This window comes from Alosa sapidissima, chromosome 1 (assembly GCF_018492685.1).
Source record: "Alosa sapidissima isolate fAloSap1 chromosome 1, fAloSap1.pri, whole genome shotgun sequence".
Lineage (NCBI taxonomy): Eukaryota > Metazoa > Chordata > Actinopteri > Clupeiformes > Clupeidae > Alosa > Alosa sapidissima.
Window position 1 is genome coordinate 55,468,647 of NC_055957.1, and position 27,285 is coordinate 55,495,931.

At 39.7% G+C, this 27,285-nt stretch overlaps 1 protein-coding gene across 1 annotated transcript in view; it reads left to right on the forward strand.

Annotated features, from left to right (window-relative positions):
• The first annotated feature begins 254 nt into the window (after nt 1-254).
• gtf2b (general transcription factor IIB) overlaps nt 255-27,285 on the forward strand; it is a 31,217-nt gene continuing 4,186 nt past the window's right edge. Inside the window, exons 1-6 of the mRNA XM_042110092.1 lie at nt 255-366; nt 17,403-17,509; nt 17,624-17,757; nt 19,883-20,029; nt 24,715-24,844; nt 25,907-26,188. Coding sequence (XP_041966026.1) covers nt 350-366; nt 17,403-17,509; nt 17,624-17,757; nt 19,883-20,029; nt 24,715-24,844; nt 25,907-26,188 — 817 coding nt within the window. The 5' untranslated portion in view covers nt 255-349. The remainder of the gene's footprint in view (nt 367-17,402; nt 17,510-17,623; nt 17,758-19,882; nt 20,030-24,714; nt 24,845-25,906; nt 26,189-27,285) is intronic.

The window sequence follows — 27,285 nt, forward strand, 5'->3', positions numbered from 1 at the left end:
TACTCTGTTTATGAAACTAAAGGAGCAATTTTGTTTATTTAAAAAAAAAAAAGGCCAAATAAGGTCTGACATTTTCAGAGTAGATTCTTGCTGTATGCACACTGAAAAATATTTTTGGTGGATAACTTCGCTAATTTGGCTTCATGATATTTTTTTTAAAGGTCATAGAGCTGCTCTTCGATAGGAACACGACCACTTGGGGCGCTGGTTTTCACTTTCCCTCCCCTACAAACAAACGAATGGGTGGTGACTTTTATTTTGAAAACGGACGGCGCCACTAGTAGGAAACGTCGTCGCTGGTTGCACACTGTCGTAACGTTTCAGCTGGCAAAGGGACGAGAGAAGTAGTATGGCGTCGACGAGCCGGTATGTATCAATTGATAACGTATTTATGAAATGAGAGATCAGTACAGTCTTATCTTATAAACTGTTGTAACATTATGATACTAATGTCGAATACTTTCAAGAATTAACGTATTTTAACTCGACATTGTGTTCAATTTAGCTATCCTTTTGTAATTAACGTTAGCATGGATGAGATGCATCGTGGCCTTGTGGGAACAAAGCTATGACAACCTGCTGTCTAGTTGAGCTTTCTGAAGTTAGATAGAGAGGTATAGTTATTTAACTAACATTATGATGAATAGAATATACAATTTTTTGTTGTTAACGTTAGCCATTGACAATCCCTGGAACAGAGCAGTTTAGGAACATTTAACATTTGTGGTCAAGCTTAACGTTGCATTTTTCTACCTGAATAACAACGTCTACGATAAGAGCTTTCAAATAACGTTAACGTTACAGTGTCTGACATTAGGGACCCCCCCACCCGGGGGGTTTATTCTGAAATTCAACTAGCTTCGGTTGTAAACGGCCAAAGTGTCACACTGGCATCTGGCTCGAGTTTGGTAGCCTAGAACCATTAACTGAAGTTAGGCCTAACAGTTGTTGAGTAGCTAGCAAGCTCCTTTTTGGCAAATTTACAGGTTTACGGTAAGGTTTAAGCTATGTTGATGTACGTTTTTATTCAGAGCAACTTACAACTGCAACAATAAACAGTATAAGCATTATGAACAAATGAGTAGTGTAAAGTCAAATATATTGTAACATTAAATCATAATAGCATACCTGCCAACATTGATACTGTTACCGTCCTCATATTACCCAATTCCACATATTTAGGTGGGAAAGTTGGATGTTGCTAGCCTGACGTAGCCATACTCAATTCTAGTCAGAATATGAGTCTGATACTGCTCCATTGGGACGTAATTATTGGGCGTGTTTCAACCGATACAGGGGGGGTTCTAGTTCTAACCAATTAGAGCAACAAAATAACTTACCATGAGATGTAGGAAGAACACACAAACCATCCTTCTTCTCCACAAATGCCTTAACATTGTTTTCTGGTCTTTTGTAAAAGTTATTGTGCCGTCAATAGTGAAATCTTAGAGATAGTAGGGTAGGCTATTAGGACAAAAACTGATCCGATGAGCCTATATCCCCTCCGTTTAGCGATAGGTCAATTTGAGAGCTGTGAGTTAAAGCTTTCTTATGTTTTGAGATGTACTTTTTTGGATAGTCAAAGTACTGACTGATGGTTGGGTAGCAGGGGTGTGCAATATATCGTCTACAGTAGAGATGCACCGATAGATCGGCTGGTGACCGGAATTGGCCGATTTTCACGTGATCGGCCATGACCGCCGACCGGCCGGTCAGTCTGAGACATGCCGATTTTATGCCGGTCAAATGCATTTGCGCGCCGCAATTGTAACAACACCCAGCTGAGTTTGCAAAGTTTGAAGAAGCTAGCAACCAGGCCAACACTCAGGGCTGGATGTAGGACTTCAAAGAAAGCGCTAATAGGCTACTGAGTTTTTCTATGCAGCGAACACTATGCTTTGCCATACTGCATGGAATTTACTAAGCTGTCACTTCATTAGGCTATGTAAACATTAGGGCTGTGCGATATGGTTGAAAACTGTATCACGATTAGTATTTCATATCAGTCGATATCGATAATTATTGATTTTTTTTTAATCTATTTCAGATAAGGACCAGAAGAAAAAAAAAGTTAAATTTAAACACTTTTATTTTAAACTGAACCTTCCTCTGATTTTAATCACCTCCGTTATCAATCAAAGCAAACAGGGAAAAGAAATAGCAACACAATCATGAAAAACACTCAAATAAATAAATGTGCATATAAGTCTGAATGAAAAGCAGCACTGGGGGGTATTCCATCAACCTCGCTAAAGGCCAAACCTGGCTTATTTCGATAAGTCTTGCTAATTTTAGTGAGAAGTCTGTTCCATTAATGAGGTTAACGTGAATCCCAGTTTGGTAACCATGGGAATTTATGCCACAGAACTAACCTGCTCCGTAGCAGGTTAACTTTCAAGCTAAATTAAGCTGTGTTGCAAAAAAGACCAATCAGTCGAAAAACGAGTCCAAAAAGATGGTTCCGTCAACCTGTGCTCTCGTCACCTGTAGCCTACAACTTCAAAAATAGAAGTAGGCCTATAGAAATGTTTTTTTCCGACAGTGCACCAAGCATGGATTTACACATTCACTACCTCCAAAGAATGTATGAAGATTATACGATTAAACATGTTTTAACTTCACATGCGTGTGGTTCTAGGAATCGTGCTACTCTGCGTCACTTACGTTCGGTGGTGGTGTAACGTGCAGCAAGACGGCATAGGAAAGGAATTACATTCTTGCGTGTTCGCAGGTTCGCTTCCCATTCGAAGTATTAAGGCTCCATAGTTTATCACCTTGATAATGGCATTTTTAGTTATAATCTTTGATGAAAGACATACTGCTGATAAAGGGTCATGCACATTTTGGTAGGCTGTTCAGTGACAGCTTTGCCAGTGGGCTACAGCTATAGCCTATCTGATGCAAGCCAAAGGATAATTCTGCAGCCAGCTAATAATTAAAACTGCTTCATGTGTCGACGATTGTTCATGAATGTCAAATCAACTGTGCGCTACACAGATGAAATATTAGGCATAAATTGAATTGAAAGCCATTGCATTTCAGATAATTTTATTTCAAAACACTTTGGGACTTATGGGAGACAATAGGCTATTATGTTGATACTAATTTATTTTATGACCACCTACACCTAGACAATAATTTGGAGTGAACTCTTTTAATCTAAGAACGTAAGCTAGGCCATAGATAGTATTGAATATCCATATGCATATCCATAAGTTGTTTTTGAGTTAATACTATTTATTCATTCACTCGTTTTGTTGAAGCATAGACTGTACCTATGTGTTCAAGAGTGAAGCCAATCAAACTCGCAATTGATTTCAAAACCATTAGCATTGTTGTTTTAAATGTATGCTTTCATTATTCTCCCATTTCTGTAGGCAATCTATTTTTTTTTTCTCGATGTTAAATTTGATGACTTTTGATGAAAATCCTGTAGATGGCGCTTGCCAAATCGAACAGAAATTGTCTAGTATTGTCTTAATTTTACGACATATATCCTCTTTTCGTCAATCTACTGTTTTGGTCTACTGTTCTACCTCGTGCACGAGCAGAGATGAAGCTGACTTTAACCTCGCTTGAATAAACGAGGCCAAGATGCCGCTAACTTGAGTTAATGGAACGGCTTTAGCCCCAAGTGGAAGTCTACGCTAGTTCAAGCCAGGCTATTTCTGTTAAGCGCCGCCTTCATTAGCGAGGTTGATGGAATATCCCCCAGGTTGAAGCCTGGAAATATTGTAAACAAAGTAGCTTAATTTGCTAGTTTATCATAGTCTACTGGTTAGACTGTTCAGTTTCCCCACGTGTGTTTAAGTTTCAAATGAATAGGCTACTTTTTCTCCTTGGGACAGGCCCGTTTGAGTCTTGGAAAATACTTCTCCATTTGCATCGGGTTTGAGATAATTAGAACTTAACAGTCAATTTGAATGCATTAGTTTTGAACAACTTCGCGCAGTGTGCTAATGATGCTATCTTAGCCGTCTTGCACGATTGTGAATGTTTGGATTACATGTGCATGCTGAGGAGGGATGCGCCTGTTGAGAGGGAGGGATAGAGAGAGAGAGAGGCAAGGACTCATTGAGAGTCTGTGTTGAGGTAGGCCTACTTCTATCCCTACTCTGGTAGAGTTGCACATGCAATATAGCCTATGTATTTATGGACACTGTAAGGCGGGAGGTGTGTGTTGCCTTTAATTATCGAATGTTATATTGAACGTATTTTTTATTGATATCGATTACATGTCTATTGCGATACATATCGCTATCGTTTTATCGCCCAGTCCTAGTAAACATCGGCAGAGACTTTCTAATGAGGAGACACAGCACTCAAAAAATACTCCATAGAAATGCATGGGGCTAGTTTGTCACGCCAATATGGCCGTTGTCTACACATCCCACCCCTTCCTCGGCAAAACGTCGACATGTGAATACATTGAGCCAATCATGTGGTGTGAATACATTGAGCCAATCATATTGTGTGTTGTGAAGACATCGTGCCAATCATGTGTTGTGATCTCGCTGCTGGAGCAAGATTGGTGTCGTGAAGCCTTGCGCACGCGCAGTTCGACCCAAAGACTGTGCCCGATGAGTGCCCATAAAACGTTGGTATATGGCCGCCGAGTGGAGGGACTTGCCTAGAAGGACTTTGACATCGGTCATCACCGCCTGTCCCTGCGGCTAATTGCGTGCCCACAGCTGAACCACAAGCGCTGCTGAACGGAGATAACCGATTGCGACATTAAAAATAATCAAAGTTTAGCGATCATAGGCTACATGATAATAAGATGTCAACAAGCAGCGACATACAGTAGCCCTAGTAGTTCTAGGCCTACTCCACTTAAAAAAAAATACTCGAACTATTTACTGCAGGTAGACTAGGGCTATGCCTTAAAATAGGCTACCCTAGTCTAGCAGATTGAGAAGGCAATGTCGTGAAAGTGAACAAACTATAGCCTATTAGAAAGGCAAACAAACGTTAAATTTGCTTTTGACATAGTAGCCTACAATAAAGAAAACTGATGCTCTGAATACTGAATCAGCTGTCTCTGAAAGTTTCTATAGCCTAATAGATGCATTTAACCGGAATTTGGATTTAACTTTTTCACCGCAAAACAGACGTGCGCTGTTCATATGGTGGAGCACCTAATCGCTATTAGCACTTCTCCTCCCCTGTGTTTGCGTGATGGTCTACTCCCACTTTTCCCTCGCCCTCCCATAAATTCATCAATGCATATGAAAATATGTTCCATGGTAGCATGTTCAAAATGTATCATGAAAATTGTTCTTATATCTTTAGTTGGATATTGGGTGAAAAAAAATGGGTGTTCCATAACCATTTGCATTTATATTACTAGTCTGTGAAATGAATGTCCCACACTGTGAAGCATTATAGTTTGATACTGCAGCTGAAGTTAGACTTGAAGTAGAATCTGTCTGCTCACCTGTTCCATTTTTTTGTACAGCCGAGTATTTAAATTACTTTGGGGGGAAAAACCACTCAAACACTCATTGAAACCCCACACATTAAATAAATCAGGAGACCGTCCAGCAGAAACTCCTGGCTGCAGCAGAGCAAGTAACATGAGACTTGCATTGATTTAATTTTGATTTTTAAATAATAAAAATACATATATTTTGACATACTCACCACTGCAAGCTGGCAGCTCGACTTACCTTTGTGTGTGTAGAGCAGACTGTCTTGAATCTAGCAATATCATTGCCATGGTGGAGGGATTCTCTGGGGCCGATCAATTTACGGATGTGGTGTTCGCCTTACAGAAATAAATGCCATTGTTTAATTTAGTGATGACCTTTCTGCGCTCCATACCTGTGACACGAACTGATCTGACCTGACTTGACCAGACTTTGCGTGTTAGCCTGTGTGTGCTATGGTGTACATGCACTCTATGATTCTCTACAACAAGCCAAAAAAGGTGTTTCTTTGTTGAACAAATTGGGATTCAATGTGAGCCTTGAATTGGATGCCATGCAGGAATTTTCTAGGATCTCAAAACAGGATTATGAACATGCTTTGCCATAGAGAAGTTACAATAGCGTTGGATTATAAACATGCTTTGCCACAAACACAGACAAAAACGTGGGCTAAGTCAAGCTATATGAAGTTATTATTTTGCTGTCACTTCGTCTGTTGTTTAACCCAGAAGGATGTACTTGGTATCAAATGATGGCTCTGTGTCTTCTTTCATCTGACATGCGTAGCATATCTATCCGATCACGGGTCCGCGAGTAATTCAAATGAGCGTAATGGGTGCGCAGGTGAACGCAATTGATTTAATTTCAGGATTGTATTTTTTTTTATTTTCATACTTGATCGTACAGACAAGTGCATAGTCTCGTTGGAAAGCCCCACTTCTGCTTTGATACGCAATAAAGGTTTCATCTCGCTGCGATGAACAGTTCCGGAGCAATGTAACAGAGAAGAAAGGGTGTTTTTTCTGACTCACTTTGCGTCAATCGGGTTTAGTGTTAACACGATAGCGTTTAAATAGCTTTTTTTTTTTTTTTTTAATACGAGGCATCACTGCATGTCATGCGCCATATCTAACGTCTTGCTCTGATAGCAACACATCCATATACAGTTAGCTAACTTAAACACTACAACCAGAGGGGCGCACCACATAGGCCAGTGGACAGTGTTTGACAGCTTGCGTGAGCCCAAGTAGCTTACTTTAAAGGTCCTGTCAAAATCTAGCAGTGGGTCTAACTACACACAAGCAAAAGGCTATGAAACAACATCAACAGTACCGTATTTTCCGGACTATAAGTCACACTTTTTTTCATAGTTTGGCTGGTCCTGCGACTTATAGTCAGGTGTGACTTATGAAAAAATATATAATTGAACATGTTTTTAAATGTTAATTTATATTAACTGACATGAACCTACGTGAAACATTACGTCTACAGAGAGCGAGAGAGCTACTTCACTACGCCTGAAACACACGTGCATACCTAAATCGTCAAATTATGGCAGGGATTCTATTTATAGCCGGGCCTCAGATTTGGACAAATAAAAGCCAGTATAATTTTGCTTCAATTTAACTCATAAAAGAGCTGCTCTTAATATTTTATATTGTTGCCAATGAAAAGTCATTTACACCATGAGTCCAACACGTTGCTCTCATTGCTCTCAAGCTAGTCGCATGCTGCACCCTTCTGAGCTAGAGGCTGAAGCCTACATTTAAACACAATTGTTGCTGCCAGGCACCAGCCTATGAATTTTATAAAAAAGTAAATCATGCATAATTTAAAAAATAACTACATTTAGGCTATCTTAGACATCTTTGGCTATACGGAATAAGGTTTCCCTTGCAGCACAGCACACGAATGAATGAAAGCGCGGATACCTTATCTCGCAATAAGTGGATGGCAATCGAAATTCCCGACACATGAAACTTAATAGTAAGCCATTAAATACCCCACAGATTGCAGTGGTCATCAGTCCCGATATTTAGCAATATAATCCACAGTCCAAACGCAAATTAAATCTCAAATTAAACATCTGCTTTTGATAGCCTACCCATGCCGCTCCAAACGAAAAGTAGGCCTATGTCTCACAATAAAACGCAAGAAATAAAGGACTATATTATAGCTGACTCGAATACAAGCCATGGCCAAATAAAGGTGCTGTGCTTTGCGCAGCCTAAATTTGAGGATTTACGAGTCTCCTAAACATCCCTCACCTGTTATCTAGACATGCATGAAAACATTTGAAAAAAAAACGCACTGCCATGTAATATTTGATCGCTGTTTTGCTACTAATTATCTTTCACGTAATGAATACGCACAGAAAGTGAAAGTAGGCCTAATGTGCGCTCCGTGTCTGTAGCTGTCTGTTCACGTCCGCAATCGAACGTCAAATAGAGAAGTCATCCATGTTCTCTACGTTATAGCCTAGGCGGTCATGCTTCTGTATTTGCAAAATTCCTGACTGTTCCTGATCGCTAAATGTTTGTTTTCCTTTCCTGTCGATAGCGGTTGATGTTGAAGCACCTAGGCTATAATTTGACAAATCCTGCTGAGAGAGAGAGAGAGAGAGAGCAACGAAAGAGAGGCACCCCCAAAGTGGTCCTGCGCGCGCGTGCGCCTGCATGGGGTTCAATTGAAGTCAGAGTTGGTCCGTCAATAGTCCCACACTCAGGCCGCTCCATTATTATATTAATGTCAGACAGGGTAAAATGTGTGGGAATCTCTCGCATTATGATGGCTAGATTTGCGGGACTTTTATTATTATGCTCAATACTAAGTAATAATTTATTCGCAATTCCGCACTGGAATTTAGACCCTTTTAAATGTGCATCTTTTTTTCTCTCGCTCTCTCGGAGGTGGCCAGCCAAGCAATTGTTCTGCTGCATGCCAGCCTGTGCCAATATATCGTACAAAATGATTGATTGCATTGCATTCTCCATATTTTTAGCTAAATTTTAGCTAAATGTACCACATCATCATTTGAGTTCAGTGATTTTTTTTTTTTTTTTTTGTAAATTGCTTTACAATTAGCGTCGGGCCTTGTCAGCAGCCTTCGGCTTGCCTCTTGCCACTATTCACTCCTTCTTCATTAACATTCCCTGTAGAATTCTCAATATTTTTTGCCTCAATGTGTACAGTTGCATAGTCTGTCTGTTCTTAGTCTTGGATTTTGTGAAATACATTTCTAAATATCACCTGCTTGCTGCAGCTTCGGTCTGCATGTCAATTTAAACCCGCATCTTTTTCTCTCTCGAGCATTTAATCTGCGGCCAGCTTGTATCTCCACATCGTCCAAAATGCTTGATTGCATTCTCCACATTTTTAGCTACATTTTCATGTACCACATCAGCATTTTTGTTCTGTGAATCTTTTGTAAATTGCTTTACAAATCGGGCCTATTGCCATGGCTTGCCTCAGCTAGGTCACGTCCTTTTAAAACAGTCTTTTTCTCTATCGTGAGCATTTAATCTGCTGCCAGCTTGTGACTCCACATCGCCAAAAAAGGTTGATTGCATTGTATTCTCCACATGTTTAGCTACATTTTCATGTATCATATCAGCATTTTTGTTCAGTGAATCTTTTGTAAATTGCTTTACAATTACCGTCGGGCATATAGGCCTATCGTTTCGGTCACGTCTAAAACTGCATCTTTTTCTCTCTCATGAGCATTTAATCTGCTGCCAGCTTGTGACTCCACATCGCCCAAAATGCTTGATTGCATTGTATTCTCCACATTTTAGTAACATTTTGGTGCACCTCATGGCATTTTCTTTTAGTGAATCTTTTGCTTTGCAATTACATTCCTGCCATCCTCTTGGCTGCCTTCACTCCTTCATCTTCATTAATCTTTTTGGCCTCTATAATCCAGTTATAGTCTCTCTTTTTGGTTTTGGATTTTGTGAAATACATTTCTAAATAAATGCGACTTATAGTCCGGTGCGACTTATATATGTTTTTTTTCCTGCTCATGATGCATTTTTTGACTGATGCGACTTATACTCAGAAGCGACTTATAGTCCGGAAAATACGGTAGCCTATATGTTACACAATATCCTTGCTAATGCGCTAACTGGCATTTATTTGAAATGTTATCAGCAAAGTTGTAAGGTGAAAACTGTATTTCACGGTGTGTTCTAAACAACATAATGGCATGATATTAATCTTTCATGTGCATGAAGCCCATATAGCATCACAATCAATTTGAAGATCATGTTAAAAGTTAGCTGGCAAAAACATAAATATGTAGGTTACATACCTGATGTCACTGACCTGTCAAAGAGGCTATGAAACCATCTCCGTACGTTATCGCTAATTAAACTCAGCTGACTGGTGTTAGCGCATAGCCATAGTTGCTGTTAAAATGCCTACTAGGCTAGCGCTGGAAATCTAAACACTTCAAGACAGACATGTAGCCTATCATGTTCAAAACTATTATGTGTTATGGGTGAAGACATGAAATTTCTTGAAGCATTTGGGAACACACTGAATTAACTGGAAAGTAGAGTCCCTGTTAGATTAGCTTGCTTGCAAATGCCTGGCAGTTTTGTGGAAAGCGGTTTTAACATACCTTATGGCAAACCGCCTACACTGAATAAACTAGAAAGCAGAGCTTTAGCCTACCATTGTGTGTGCATGCATGGCAAGCCGTTTTAACATTTAAATGTATTATTCGTAGGAGCAATGAGATATTGATAGTAAATTGAATATAACAGTTCATTTTCATGTTCAAATTTGTCTTATCATTAATAAAAAAAAAAAGCAATTCGCTTTAGACCATTTTAATTTAAAATATTTTAAAAACAAAGTACCGGTTCAGGCACCGTTTCGGCACCGGCACCGTTTTAAAAGTATCGATTTAGCACCGTTATCGGATAAAACCCAAATGATACCCAACCCTAGAGAGGATGCAGACCTCCTCCAAGTGTATTGAGTCATTTGTGTTTAATTTGGTGCACTTTTGTAGTGTGCAGGTCAATTCTGGGTTCTAAACTTCCTACATAATTATTATTTTTTATAGTCAGTAGTTTGTGTGTGAGTCATTTAGTGTTTGTTATAGTTTATTTACATTGTGTTGTTTTTGGCAATAAAGTACCTTTTAAATAGCCAAAGTAGGCTAGATCAAGGTCATGTTGAAATTACTGCTTGCAAATCATTAGCCGGCTTCAGACCGTCGAGCCAGGCCAGACTAGGGTAATTTCAGGGCCACCTGGTGATGGTAGCTCAGGCTACAAGCCTCATGACCCTGACACTTGTGTTCAGACTGTCAGGCTATTAGCCTCTCCGCATTACACCTCGACACGCCCTCGCTTGTGAAAACGTCACCAATGAAAAGGATAAGCAGAAAGTCGTGTATCTCTTTCCTATCCTGTAGCCCAGTGGTTCTCAAATGGGGGTATGTGAAGGCACTCCAGGGGGTACGTGAGATTTTAACCCTTAGAACCCGATTATACTTTACTCTCCTATTTGTCCATATTATTTATGCTGGTCTCTTGCTTACTTGCTTACTCTTGCACTGTTGGACTAATGTTGGACTACTTTTTGCACCTTCACCATGATACTCACTCTCTTGAGCACCTTGCCATGCACACATAACTAAGGACTATGGTTGGACTACTGTTTGCACCTTCACCATGACACTCACTCCCTTTAGCACCTTACCAGTCCCGGCCCTGTCACTACAAGCGTCTTATGCTTGATCACCCTCAAGCACATTGGACTTTCTTAATTTAATTTATATAGTGTATTTAGTATTTAGTTTTGTTAGTTTTCTTATCTTTCTTATCTTCTACTGTCTTTATTGTACAGTGGAGTTATACTTATGTTTACCATTTCTGCTGTAAGTGCATGTAGTGTGTGATGTCTGTATGCTACTGAGACCCTTGAATTTCCCCTTGGGGATAAATAAAGTATCTGTATCTATCTCCTATCTATCTTATCTATCTATCTTGATCTATCTATCTATCTATTTCACACCACATATGTCTGTAAATTGCTCAGCCCCATACAATCCCTCCATCATGGCAATTATATTGCCAGATTCAGGACAGTCTGCCCTACACACATGAAATGCACGTAAAGCTATGTGCTTGCTGTGGTGAGATACATGTCAAAATATAAGAATTTTTATAATATGCTTTTTATATTTTAATTCTTTAAAAATCAATGCTGGTACTAAAACATGAAAAAAAATAAAATATACATATATTTAAAAGTAGAATCCATGCAAAAATACTTTAAAAAAACAATTATTTAATAAATATTTCAGGAGTTTATAAAATTAGTTTTATATTTCAGCAGGCTATTCAATTTCATTATCCTAAAAACCCAGAGTCCCCCCCCCATACCTGGATGGTTCAACCCAACCTGTCACATGCCACCTGCCATCACCTGTCCATCACTGTCAAAACTCAAACGATGGAGTCGTGGTTGAAGCGTAGCGGTAATTCTTGTGCGCTGGTTAGGGGGTACTTGGCTGAAAAATTATTTCACAGGGGGTACATCACTGAAAAAAGGTTGAGAACCACTGCTGTAGCCTATGCTATCAAAGTCAGTCACCTATTTCTGTCCTTTTACGTGTAGGTCACTTAATAGCCTATTCATTTCTATACAAACCAAGACGGCGGATTCCAAAAAACGCGAGCACACACAACATATGTGTATCTAAATGAGCTATGTACCATAAATCAGGGGTCCCCAACCTTTTATGTACCATGGACCGGTTTGATTCCTATTTTTTTTTCACGGACCGGCGGGGGGGGGGGGGGGGGGGTTTGGGGGTTCCATGTTCCATATGTGTTGTGCATGCATTACTTGAAAAGAACTAGCTCCAGTTATGTATGAACAGTGAAGGTAACGATCTCTTCTGAAAAACGTGAACTTGAAGAAGTGAAAATTGAACACTATGAATATTGAACAACTTGAAGCTACATCTATAAGTGTGAACATGCTTAACAAAATATGGGAACAAAACATGGGAACTAAACGTGCATTACGAATATAATCAGTGGGAGCCCTGCGTGTTTCTCTGCAACAAGAAGCTTCCATCTGGGGGTGATGGAAGACAGTGACACCCTCAGTGTGTTTGAAATGTCCAGTCGATTGCGCAATTTGTCTAGTTGCAGTCATTGCCGAAAACCCGGCCTCGCATAGATACGTGGTGGGAAACGTTTTCAGCGCTTTTACGGCTATCTCGGGATATTCTGCTTTGGTTTTGATCCAAAAACCTGCCAGAGAGGTTTCCTTATACACACTCTTAAGACCACCGTCATTTGCAATTTCGATCAACTGCTCTTCCTCCTGCGCTGACAAGTTAGGACTATTCGGGATATTGACAAATGGGTTGCAGACCCACTCATTGGTTTGCCGTGGATCTTTGAAGGATGGGAAGTAACGCTCAAACTCATTTGAGAGCGCAACAAGGTGATCGCGCACCAGCTGCGAGAGAAAGGGCCCTGCCTCAGTCTCTCCCAAAACCCCCACTACTTTTTGGAACATATCAAATACACCCCGGTCCACTCGTCGTCCCTACAAATCAAGCTTGGCTTTAAATGCAGCGACTTTATCTGCCAGTTTAAAGACAGTCGTCATTCTCCCCTGGAGTGACAGGTTGAGGTCATTAAGCAACCCGAGTTTTGACACCCAGTCCTCATCACTAAAATGTGCAGCTAACGGTGACTTTTTTTTCTGTAAGAAATCTCTGCAGCGGCTCTCGCAACTCAAACACTCTGGCCAGTGACCTGCTGAAGATGCTTGTTTTTTTGTTGCTCATTCTAGCAGTTTAGCTAACTTCGTGTGACACTACCGTTGGCCAAGAACTGATCAAGTGAAGTGAGCTGACCTGAGGCTGCGCAGCGCTGAAGGCAATATGTAAAAGTGTTGAAGGCGGGACAGACAGACGTAAGAAAATAGACCTTGCAAAATGCAAACTGCGTGCAATCAAACAACTGCATATAGGCCTATGCCATGTAAAAACGTGACATTATTGCGAATTAAATTTAGTCTAGTTTGCATGCATTTTTTTTAAAACTCATGTCGTAGGCTACGGCCCGGTTAGGAATGTCCGGCCCGGTGGTTGGGGACCGCTGCCATAAATGACATTTTACCGAGACTCGAAGAGCAATAATTATTGAACAAATTGCAGTCAACATGGCATGACAAACATTACCAGTAGTACTAACCGAATATTAAATAGATCGTTTGCCACTTATGGTAGTATTATACTAGAGTGAACATTGCGCTTTCATCACGTTAGCACACTATGGTCACAGTTGTTATGGCTCGTCAAAATTCACGAACGTCTTGCCAAACCCCATAGTAGTGTTGTCACGATACCAAAATTATGACTTCCAGGGCTCCAGAGTGCGACCAATTTGGTCGCATATGCGACCTAATTTTTCAAAAATGCAACCAGCTATTTGAGAGAGGAAAAAAGTGTGCGCATTGAAACTCTACCTTTGGTTCAATAACAGACACATATTTGGCCAATATCGTCGTTTAAACAAATCACAGATAGTGAAGGGCGGGACCTCCCCTCTGATTGGCCGTGGCGAGAGGTCAGAGACCCATCAGATAAACAGAGTGGATGTAGTTGCATTACAGTGTGGTCACATAGGCCGAGATAAATGTCCCCTCTCCCCACTGCCTTTCGGCGGCTGGCAGCAGCAAACCGATCAGACGAGCCCGAGATGATGATCAAGTTTATCGTTGCCTACGATAGGCCTAGTGAAACTTCCCTTCACCAAGTTCAGTCCGAAATAATTATTCACCAGAAAAATAGTTTGAACGTAAACCCGACGTACAGGAATGCCACTTGCGCCAAATTTCATTGCAGATGAAAAGACATCTTAAAATTGCGAACAATGCATACAAGGCCTTCCCGAACAACAGAGATACAGATATCGCCGAAAAGGAGTGCGTCATTGACCGCAGACATGCAGGGAGTAGGCTAACCCGGTTTTCAACAGCAATATTCTTTTTGCGCACAAGTTGTAAACTCATTCTGATGGCATCAATCAATTTAATCCGGTATTTGGCACAAACCGAATATCGCTGCTACATTTAAAGCCCGAATATTCCCTGCATGTATAACTGTGGTCATTGTGTACGGTGAATTGAATGGACACATTTAGATCGATCATGGCAAGTCATTGAAATAGCCTATACTAATAGGCCTACCCTTTCGTTACTGCATTAACCATAGTGATGTTCTTATTGAATATTTAAAAATACTAAAATTAAAAAGTAAATTGCATTGTGGGGCTGTCAAATGATTATTGCAATCATCATTGCAAAATCACATAAAACCCCCCCAGGCTACTTGGAACATCTCCTTAAATTGTACATTTCTATGGAAGATGCTAGCATGGCGAGCTGGTTTAGCCAAGGCCTAAAGATCATGAAGGATAGTATGTAAGACATTGAGCCATGAGATGTACAGTTTGAAGCCCTTAAAAGACGTGCACTGTTAATTTACTCACTTATTTTTATTTAATTCATCTTGAGATGTTTTAAGTTTAAATTTCAGCTCAGTGAAGCACTTAAAGCACCAACACTTCATTAAGTTACTTTTCTTGTAGAATTGTAAATCATAAGTCATAGGACAACCTATATAGGACAGTAATTAAGGGAAAATGCGATGTGGTTGAAAATTTGGGTGCACCTAACTTTTGTGCTGGTGCACCTAAGAAAAAAAGTTAGGCGCACCAGTGCAACCAGTGCAAAAAGTTAGTCTGGAACCCTGACTTCGATACGATGCTCGATACTGAAATGATACTATGGCGAAATCCTAAGATATCTGGAAAAGAAAGGACTCGTACCTCCTCCAAGTGTATTGAGTCATTTTTGTTGAATTCGGTGCACTTTTGTAGTGTGCAGGTCAATTCTGGGTTCTAAACTTCCTACATATTTATTATTTTTTTTATAGTCAGTAAAATAGTAGGCCTAGTTTGTGTGAAAGTCCTTTATTGTTTGTTATAATTATGGCAATAAAGTAGCTTTAAATAGCCAAACTAGGCTAGATCAAGGTCAGTGTTAAAATTACTGCATGCAAATCACTGAATGCTATGCAGAGGGGCCTAATCTTTAGGCCATCTGATGTACAGTATAGGCTACCCTAGGACTTCCTGTGTTCATGGGATTTCTTTGACAGAAGCAAAGGGGAAAATGTGAGGATAGTCTTCTTTGCGCCCAGTGTTCAAGTACGACGTTCCAACCACTCAGGTCTTTGTCAGATAGGCCTACACCATTACCTGTTGCAATATATCTGTGTGCATTCCTACATTAGCCTACGTCTATTTCTTTGATAACATGATTTGCTACCACGTCACAATAAGCCGCTATTATTATTAGGACTTAACACGCTTTGGTGGTAATATGCTGTGGGCTTTAATTAGCGCATTTCGGGTAGCCTATCCTACATCTGGGCAATAATTATTGAACAAATTGCAGTCTACATGCCATGACAAATATTACCAGTAGTACTGACCGAACATGAAATAGATTGTTTACAAGTTATGGTAATGTTATTCTGGCGTGAACATTGCGCTTTCATCACGTTAGCACCCTATGATTACAGCTCGTTATGTCTCGTCAAAATGATTACAGTTCGTTATGTCTCGTCAAAATTCATTGATGAAGGAAGGTTCGCTTTATCCCAGAGAACCATACTCGTTTCACTTAGGCTAGGTCTGTATCTAGCAAAGTCTGTGGGATCCTTATCTTTCTTTAAGAGCAGTGATATAAGAGCTGTATTGACATCTCTTGAAAAAGTGCCTTTCTTAATCGTCACATTGCAATTTGACAATAAGTAAAACTAGTCAGAAGTTATTATGGCCCGTCCAGTTTCACTTCACATATTCTATTGATGTATCCTATTTAAAAAAAATTCTTCCCAGTGTTTCCTCTTCATTTTGTAGCAGTGGCCACTGCTTCAGAATTTGGGCAGACGCACATTATTTTCCAGACGCATTAAATGCGCTCCGCTGTCTGCAGATAATTGCAGTTTAACAATAAACAGCAATGCTAATCCGAGGTTCCTGTCTAGTTTTATTCCATAAATATATTGTTTTTAGATGTTAGTATAAATAAATAAAAGTCTGAATGAAAAGTAGCACTGGTTGAAGCCTGTAAATATTGTAAACAAAGTAGCTTAATTTGTATCATAGTCTACTGGTTAGACCGTTCAGTTTCCCCATGTGTGTTAAGTTTCAAATGAATACTTTTTATCCTTGGGGCAGGCCTGTTTGAGTCTTGGAAAATACTTTTCCATTTGCATCGGGATTGAGATGATTAGAATTTAGCAGTCAATTTGAATGCAACAGTTTTGAACAAATTCGTGCAACGTGCGAATGACCGGATTTAATAGCAATTTAGCCAGTCGTCTTGCACGATTGTGAATGTTTGGATATGTGCATGCTGAGGAGGGATGCACCTGTTGAGAGGGAGAAAGAGACAGAGTGCACGGGGCAGGGACTCATTGAGAGTCTGTGTTGAGGTAGGCCTACTTCTATCGCCTACTCTGGTAGAGTTGCACATACTAGCTACAATGCAAGATATATTTAGCCTTTATATTTATGGACAACGTAAGGCGGGAGGTGTGTTGCTTTTATCGCCCAGCCCTACTCCTTACACTGAAATATTTAAAATAGATTTTGAAAGACTACAGTCTCAGGCCATCTCACATCTAAAGACAAGTCATAAAGTTTTTTTTAGTCACAGACTATGATTTTGCAAGGACTAGGGATCTTGCAGGGTCACTATTTACAATTTTGACCAAAATAGTTATGATTTTTGCCACAATCAGGCAGCCCTACATCAAATTAGTGCTGTGGAATATTGTTTAAAGGGCTGTTTGAAACCAATCAATGTGAGGCAAACTATGCTTGTTCATTTAAATATGTAATCTTACTGTTATTTCTGTAGTGGAGATTCTCTACCTAAGGTACAATGCCCAAACCACCCTGATGCCCTTTTGGTGGAGGATTACAGAGCTGGGGATATGATATGCCCAGAGTGTGGCCTAGTTGTTGGTATGTTCTAAATGTACTTTTATTCACATACATATTTTTCATTCATCATGTAATTGTTGTGGAAGATGTTTATTTTTCAGGTGCTTAAGTGATTAACGTGACCATCATTCTCAGGTGACAGAGTGATTGATGTGGGTTCTGAGTGGAGGACCTTTACAAATGAGAAAGCTACTAAGGACCCCTCTCGTGTTGGTGATGCACAGAACCCTCTCCTAAATGGAGGAGACCTAACTACAATGATAAGCAAGGTGAAGAGAAAATGTGTGGAGAATATTGTTTTTTAGTGGTGACCTTTGGGTACCTGTCCTTGCCAAGGCATGCTGAAGGAAAGTAATGGACATTAAGTGACATCCTAGAAATTCCTAGCTCAAATAATGTCAGCTACCTTTAAAAATGTCCTCAAATGTCCTTAAAGCTGTAAACTGCCGCCGTAAAACGGGTGAATTGCAACGATGATGACAACTTGTCGGCTGCACCTTATTTGGCTCTGGTCTGTGCCTTTGTAACGCCCCCAAAATGTACATACACACCAGCCCCCTTCCAGCTTCAGGCTTCTTCACCAGAAGTTTGACGCCGGACCTTAGTAGTCTAGATGATCCAAGACGGCCTTATTTGTAGATAAACATCATTTGTTTGGCTTTTTAATGCTTGGTTTTTGTTAAAGTAAGCGAGAAAAAGACACTACATTCTAAAAAAAGCCTTTATTGTAATCCCAAAACACATCTCAAATGTTGTCTAAACTATTAGATTAGATTCAACTTTATTGTCATTTAGCAGAGTACAGGTACAGAGCCAATGAAATGCAGTTGACATCCAACCAGAAGTGCAAAGAAGCATTAAGCACCAAATGCAGGTTGAGTACGGTATTCTTTTTTTTTTAGAAGTCGTTTTACTATTGACCGCCTATTTATTTTTGGTTTCCCGTCTCAAACGGCTCACTGTAATGTTATTAACTCTTGTTATCAATTTTGTTTACACACAAGATGAAAATAAAATTACAGAGGGATTTCAGAATATCTGCAGAATATCTATCCTAGGAAATCAAAATGTACTGTCCATAGCCTTGCAAATGTGCCATTTTTTTAAATTAAAATGTCACCTAAATCAGGCCAGGAATGATTTATTAACAAATCCCTCTGTAAATATCTTCATACTGCTAAGTGTATAACTGGAAAGTTTGGTGTACATTGGTTCTACATAGGCTGAGATGTTTATACTGGAAAATGACAAACTCAATTTGAGAAAACAGCCTTGGAACACAGCCAATGATTCCGTTCTCAGCCTAGACTCGCCTTTGAACTTTCGCAATTGGTTGCGGATACAAAGGAAGTGTCCATATTTGGATTCTACAACGTCATGCAGGAAAAATAGTGCTTTCCAACGGTACTACACGATACACATGGTATGACGGTCGCGATAGAACATGAAACGTTAGAAGGCTAACTTTTGGTGAATTTAGGAGAAATATACAGGCGCAAGTAGACAAAATGTAATGAAATAAACACCTAAATATGTAAATTTGTTGATGTAGTAGTGTGAAAGAATACATGCTAAAGTAGCAAATTAGCCCAAAATCTCGAGCAAAATTAGCCCAAAATTGACCAGTGCATGAAAAAAAACAATGTTTTCACCTGCCGTGTCTCCCCTTAAGAGGAAAGTGGTCAGCACCACTGCAGATGGTATTCACTATGGCCTTGAGGACTTGGTCATGACACCAGTGGTAGCGCACCTTGCCAAGGTCTCTGAAACAGCTAATGAGGATGTGCTTCACGGTCCCTCGCTTCAGGCAAAGTGGGCAAAATGGGGATTCCACCTTTCCCCGGCAGAATAAATTAGACCTATGTACACACAATGGCCACTTTATTGTACACATGTTCAACTGCTCTTAAACACAAATATTTAATCAGCAAATCACATTCACATGGTAGAAACACAATTCATTAAGGCATGTAGAAATGGTTGAGATAATCTGCTTAAGTTCAAACTGAGATGGGGAAGAAAGGTTATTTAAGTAACTTTGAACGCAGCATGGTTGTTGTTACCAGACGAGGCTGATCCAAGTATCAGAAACTGTTGATGGACTGGTTCGAGCTGACAGAACTGTGATTGAGGCAGTCTAATCTCATGGACTCGAAAACCAAGACTTCTCAGATGTTTTTGTGTCAGGAAGTGAATTTCTTTGTTTCTTTGATCGGAAGGTTGGATATCATGTTTTTTGTTTTAAACTCTGTTTAATTTTAAAGTAGTGGTGCCTCTGTTTGAAACGCAAGGTTCCTGTCTGTGTATTGGAGAAATGGCATTGTTCTTGCATAGCCTGACAGTCTCATTTACTTATTTATTTATTTATTTATTTATTTATTTATATATATATAGGGAACTGGTGCTGCAAGTTTCGACGAGTTTGGCAACTCAAAGTACCAGAACAGGAGGACCATGAGCAGCTCTGATCGTGCCATGCTGAATGCTTTCAAAGAGATCTCCACTATGGCTGACCGAATCAACCTACCCAGAAACATTATTGTAAGTGATAGGGTATCTATCTGAAGATAATGGGGTTATTGAATTTAGATATACGTGAATCTGTGTTGTACTCTGTGATGCCTTATGATTTAGTTTGAATCTGACAGAAACTGCTAAACATTTTTTCCAAAATGTCATCTCCACATTTACAATTGTAAAACTTGGTATGGGACAGGTACTTTGCCGACTCCATCAAAGGCACTGCAAGAGCAAAGTGTGGTAAAGGGATCCACAGACGTGTATGTGCTAAAGCAGCTTTGCCAGCGAACTGGCAGAGCTTTCTAAGGGTGGATCAAAATAAAACGGATCTTTTTCAATACCTTAACATTTTGGTTAAGTCATTTGACCCTGGAGAGAAGAAACTTGTCATTACTCAGGGAGGTAACATCCTTTGCAAGCCACAGCTGCCTGACATATGTGCTTTATCTCCATGCAACCATGAGGAAGCAGATAGCAGGATGATTTTGCATGCATTTCATGCTGCGCAAAATTGCCATCAAAAGATCATGATTCAAACTGTTGATATGCAGATGTTGTAGTGCTGGCAGTTTCTGTGGTGCAAAATCTTGGTGACTCTGAACTCTGGGTTGAAATTGGAACAGGGAAGATTTTAGGCACATTGCAGCACATTAAATTGCACACAGCCTTGGTCCTGAGAAGGCACGCGCACTTCCAATGTTTCATGCTCTGACTGGTTGTGACTCAGTGTGTAGCTTTGTTGGTTATGGGAAAAAAACAGCATGAGCAACAAGGAAAGTCCTCCCCGAACTTACTCAGGCATTGTTGGAATTGAGCTGTGCTCCATCTGATATTCCCTCACTGATATCAAAGACAATTGAAAGGTTCAGTTCTGCTGTAAGACAGAACCAGTACATGTGAGAGCGTGAACACGGCTAGGTAAAAGCTTTTTTCAATAAGGTACAGTGTTCGCCAAATTCCACCAACAAGTGCAGCTCTTGAACAGCATGTGAAAAGGGCAACATATCAGGGTGGTCATATTTGGGGCCAATAAGACAAAAGTGGTCATTGAATTCAGCATGGCATTTTAGAATATTATGTTATGTTTATTAATTAAAGAAACCCTATGTAAGATTGTGGCCAAAACTGATACTGCAATCACTTTCAAATTACTGTAGAGCGGTGTATCCCCTCCACCGCCCCCCCCTGACTCGAGGTTGCCAACCCGGATGCCGAAACACTGGCTTCGTGATTAGTAGATAGGTGGAGGGTGGCGCATCAGGCCAAAACACAACATCAACATCAGTTGAGGGCTGCAACTTCACTTTTTAAATGACAATATCCTGGCCGGACTACTGTTGTCAGTGATATAAGTATTTGAAATGAACATGATTTCTTAATGTCTAGTGACATATCAGGGCCATTTTATGATTAATTGAAATACATTTCTTACATACGGTTCCTTTAAACCTTGTGTTAATATTCAAAGCTCAACTGCTGAAGAGTTGAACTACTGGTTCTTTGTTCTGTTTCTTATATGCAGGCCTACATTAAAAAGACAAAAAAAAAAAAAAACTAATCCTAATGAGCTGGCACCTTGCCGTGGTGGATTAGCCAGTGTGTCTCTTTCCATGTCAGCTGTTTAAAAACAGTTGACCTTTTTGTGTCACCATTCGTGAATTGCTTTGGTAGAGACAAGACAAAAATCAGCTCTAAATAACTTGTCATTGTTATGTATAATTTTGATCACATAACATGAATTTACAGATAATTCATTAACCCATGTATAGTAATATTTAGTATTACAGGAGCACATTTTATAACGTATCTTATATTTTAAAGTTTAAAGACCTTCTTTGTGAAATTCTGCTTATATTTACATGTAATTATGGTGAAATATGTTATTGCATTTTATGTTTCTGGCAGCTTTTCCAATCCATTTTCCCATTATGAAATCCATATCCTACAGTCCTAAATCTGATCAGATCCCCTTTCTGAGCCTTCATACCAAATTGCATGCTTTTATCGCAAAGTGATCGATTTTTGCGCTTAACCGCCCTACTACTTAGAACTCTGCCAGGTGCAAGCTTTAGCCGTTAGAGCTGTGATGTCATCATCGAAATTCAAATCCTGAACATTCCACCATTCATTTCAATGGGGCCAAAAACGCCGAAAAACGGGAATAACGCAAAAACGACGGGGCAGCCACAGTAAAAGTTCTGTATTTTGACTGATTGTTTATGCATTCTGATCCATTAGAATCATGGGTGGCTCTTCTTTGCATCTTTTTCTGGGGCCATACAAACCTGTAGGTTATTACTACAAGTGTGGAATTATTCTACAATATTCACTCATCATGACCATCCTAAGTCAATCCTGTCCAAATACTGTCTAAGGGTACGTTCAGACTTCTTTCTGACAAAAGAAGTTATGCAGACCGCTTTTTCAGTTTGAAGAAGAAAATCTGCCAGCGTTCTTGTTCCCAAAAGCAGCCGGAAGCGTCTTTTTGCGATAGACAAAGTGACTAACGTTACGTGTACAAAATGTCGCGGAAGAGAAAACTCACGTTGGCTATTGCTTTTGGTATGTTATGGTAAAGTTGTGAAGTCATGTCAAACAATTCCCTATGCTCAGACACTAAAACGAGTCTCTCGACCAGTGTTCTGTCACCTTCTCCATTTTTTACTTGGTTGTCATGGGAAACCACAGGTCTCGCTGTGTAATCTGCTTGTGATTGGTCATCTGTAAAAAAGACAGCATGACGTACATTTCTCAACTTCTGAGCCGCAGAAAAAGACGGTTGCAGTCACGTTTTAAAAGAAGCCCACGACTGTCTACTCCATAGGGTTATAATGTAAAACGGACGCCGGCAGCTGAGAAAAAGACGCTTAGTCTGAATGTACCCATATACCGTGAAAAATATGGTCATATACATTTTCGGTCATACCGCCCCGGAAGTAAGACTGGCTGATATGTAGCATATTTATACATTTTTGAATTATTCATATATAAATGGTTTATTCATATACCAAATACATTCAAACCATTGTATCTGTTATGAGGTCCTATCGCTCTTAAGTTACCAGTGTACAAAAAGTTGTGCATATATATATTTATATTTATATTTTGTTTAATCATCTACAATATTTACTGCATTCAATACACTAAACACATTTCTCTCTCGTCAACAAATAAGCGAAAAATGGGTTATTATGTGAATATATATTATATTTTGACGATTTTTTCGGTTACACATTAGGAGAGGATTTTCAGAGACTACATAGACCCTTCTGTATCAAAATGACCCTATGCATGTCATACCATTGAATACAACTAGTCCTTCTGAGGAAAATTATGTATATTTTATTGGTGGGGTGTAATATATTTGAGAAATAGGTGTTTTTGTGTGCGAGATGGTTATTTAACACTGAAATCCCTGGCCTTAATTTGAGACCAGCAAAAGCTAATATTTGGTTGTCAGGGAAATTACTGTGGACAGGGTAGGAATTTCACGGCGGCCACGACGGCCATGGCCGTCGTAGCCCCTTGCATTGGCCGTGAGGCCCCTTTGAAAATCAGAGGTTTACAGGCCACGGTGGCCTTGGTGCCCCCTTCTTTCAATATTCTGCTTTGCGTCTTACTAATAGCGATTTTTATTTAGCCTGTGTTAATAAAATTAATTTAGTCTTTTACGCAGTGGAGAAAGTGACCGCGCAAGAAAGAAAGTGCGTCCAAATTCACCCATTCTCAGTTGAACTACTCGCGAAGTAGCCTATTCATCACACAGACATCACAAGTATCACATGAAAGAGCTTTTTCTCAGCTTTTAAACGATGTTAGCCGATAATTGCTGTGTTGAACGTTTCGCGAGAAAAGTAAATAATATAATTTAATTTAATCATACATTCTACTGAACGTTGCGTCCCATGATCTCCCTACCCATTCATCTCAGTGGAATACTTTACGAACCCTTTTAACACATGACAAACCATATATCAGAATAAACAGGAGACCTTACCGAACACAAAGGTGTAAAGCAAGTCCCCTGTACAGTTAGCCGTTCCAGAGTAATCCAGTTTTGAATTTGCAGTAAAGTTCGACATACATGGATGTCTCCAAACTTGGGCTTCAGGTTTTACAATGTGTTTAAATTGTTCCACATGATTTCATAACGGGCCAAATACAAAATAAATGTTACAAATATCGCCTAGATATTGGTAAATCAGAGGACAGCTAAGAGTTTGTGAAAGTAGCCTTAATGATCACAAAATGCTAAGCATGCATCTAGGCTATTTGAGTTTCTTAAAGCTGAGCTGTGCTTAAATTGTTCAATACATGATTTCATAACAGGCCAAATATAAAATAAATGTTATATAGCTTAGATATCTGTAAATATTAGATGATCAGATGATTTACAGTTCTATGTTATGTCATGTTTCATGTTTTTGTAATGTTTCATACAGTGATGCAGGTCTACTGCAGTGAATAGGCTAAATACAACTTTGATAATTTTTATAGCCTACTACTGTATAGTTAACTTTGGCCTTGGTGCCCTGACATGTGGCCTTTGTGCCCCCCACCAAATTTGCCCAACTGAAGGCCAAGTGGCCTTGCCCCCAGAATGGTGAAATTCCAAGCCTGACTGTGGATAATGGTAAATGACCACTTTAAGTAAGTAAAGTGGGATAACTACAAATGAACACTAATTAAGTATTTTCATCTCCTAGGACCGGACAAATAATTTGTTCAAGCAAGTTTATGAACAGAAGAGCTTGAAGGGCCGGAGTAATGACGCAATTGCTTCAGCCTGTCTCTACATTGCTTGCAGACAAGAAGGAGTGCCCAGGACTTTCAAAGGTCACTATCCTTTTACTGGAAATGTACAATGAAAGCATTAGTAGTAATAGTCAAGTGTGTAATTTCAGATATATCGTTAACCTGCTAATTACCAACCATTTCGTTCGAAAATTCTAAAACAACAATGTTTTTTAACACTTCAAAATAACATTTGCTAAATTAACCTTACATTTTTCAGTAGCCATAGGTGTGTAGATTTAAACAAAATCTAGTTTGGTTCTTACCGGGGCTTTTACTGCCTGAAATATCCGATTTTGTTTACCACGCTCGGAATTTAGTGCTGGGCTGGTGGGTGCTTATTCCCAACCTTTTGTACACGCAGCCTTACAACACTGTTTACAGCTCTTCGAGTCATGATAAAATGTCATTTTTGGTACATAGCTAATTAAGATAAACGTATGGTGTGGGTGCTTGCGTTTCTTTAGGAATCTGCCGTCTTGGTTTGTATAGTAATGAATATTAAGTGACTCATACATGTAAGAGGTTGGACATACGTGACTGTTGGTAATATGTCAAGTTCCTATACACAGGAGAGGTGTTAAAGCTGTAGGTAGGGTTGTATGTAGAGGTGTATGTGCTGTAGGTAGGGATTTTCCTATGACTCAGTATAACAACAATGCCTAGTTGGCTGGGGGCAGTCAGATTTTTTTTGTACTATTTTTTTTTTTTTTTTCCCCTACTGACAGCACCCAGTTGTTCAAGGTCACTGAGTACTATGTTGAAAACTGCCGGAGATTTCTTTTAATTCGCCTTATTCACCCGGCTGCCATTGTAATCCAGAACGAGGCTACAGGGGACACTTGCCATCACACCTCAGTCTAGCAGATGGTGGTAATGCACTCCATTTGCAAACTGCCAAAAAAAACATCATCTTCTTCTTCTTCCTCTTCCTCTGGGTGAATAAGGCGAATATTTCATATAATCATAGCAAGCCAATGTCTGCCCAACTAGTATTTACCACGGGCCCCTGTTGGTTGCAATACTATAGAATGTAACAAAACATAACTCTAAAATGTGGTGATTGAGAATGAATGTTAATTCTGTCAGCTTGACTCTTTGCAGAAATATGTGCAGTGTCAAGGATCTCTAAGAAAGAGATTGGCCGCTGCTTTAAGCTCATTCTAAAGGCTTTGGAGACAAGTGTCGACCTCATCACCACAGGGGATTTCATGTCTCGCTTCTGTTCCAATCTGGGTCTTCCCAAGCAAGTGCAAATGGCTGCCACATACATTGCCCGTAAAGCAGTGGAGTTGGACTTGGTGCCAGGCCGCAGCCCTATCTCTGTGGCAGCTGCTGCCATCTACATGGCTTCTCAGGCTTCTGCAGAGAAAAAGACTCAAAAAGGTAAAATACACATTATACTATAAAAATTGTATTTAAAATGAAAATTGAAGGGTTAAGTTACTATAATTTATCAGTGGTCTGTTAAAGTGGACATGCACTTGAAATAAATGTGCATGAAATAATGCGTTTTCTAAAGGCTCTGGCACAACAACCCGACGGCCGACCGTTGTCAGAAAAGGCAGGGGAAGGACTGATAATAATAATAAAGCTATAATAAAGAATAAAAGCTATAATAAAGAATAAAGCTGATAATAAATAAATGTATTATTGTAAATCTATATGGTCAACAATGCATTATAAACAACTGGAATAAGTGAGGGGGACAATTAAGGGAAACAACCCAGACAGAAGTCAGCCCTGTTGGACAAACGTTGATTTCCCAATTACATAATATGCTTATTTAAGAGGATAATATGCTGTGAAAGAGGACATCATATAAAACAGTGCTATTTGTTTTTGTATGTTATTTTCTGGCATATTTTCTTGCTTGGCCAGGTGGGGGCGCTATGTCAGGCAGGCCCATTGTGTATCTGGATGTCATAATCATAATATTTATTAACCTGATAAGTTGATGTGTGTGCCAAATTCCATTAGTGTACACAAAATCCCAAATACCTCACTTCCTGTTGGGCATGGCATATGCATTGTACATACAAAAATTTTTCATCTTGGGGAGATATACACACCTACAAAATTTGGTGTGTCTAGCTGAAAGTATATGCCAACAACGGGATCAGTCACATAAGGGGGCGCTAGCGAGTCCTTGGGCCACGCCCGGGGCCAAGCCTTTGTCCCTGAGTAGGGGTTGTGATGCCCGGATGTATGTGCCAAATTCCAAGACTTTTTGACCATGTTAACCACCTCAAAAAAGGACAAGTACGGCAGACAAATAACAAATCAGAATAATAATTAATAATAATAATAATCCTTCCAAAAAACAATAGGGCCTTGAGGCGCCCTTCGGTGCTCAGGCCCTAAAAATAGTATTGAGTATTGATGGTCATTGGTTTAACATGGAGCATAAAGAAATTGAACCACTTGAGACATAAAATTGGGAAAACTCCTAAAACTGACTATTACAATGTTTTCACAGTATT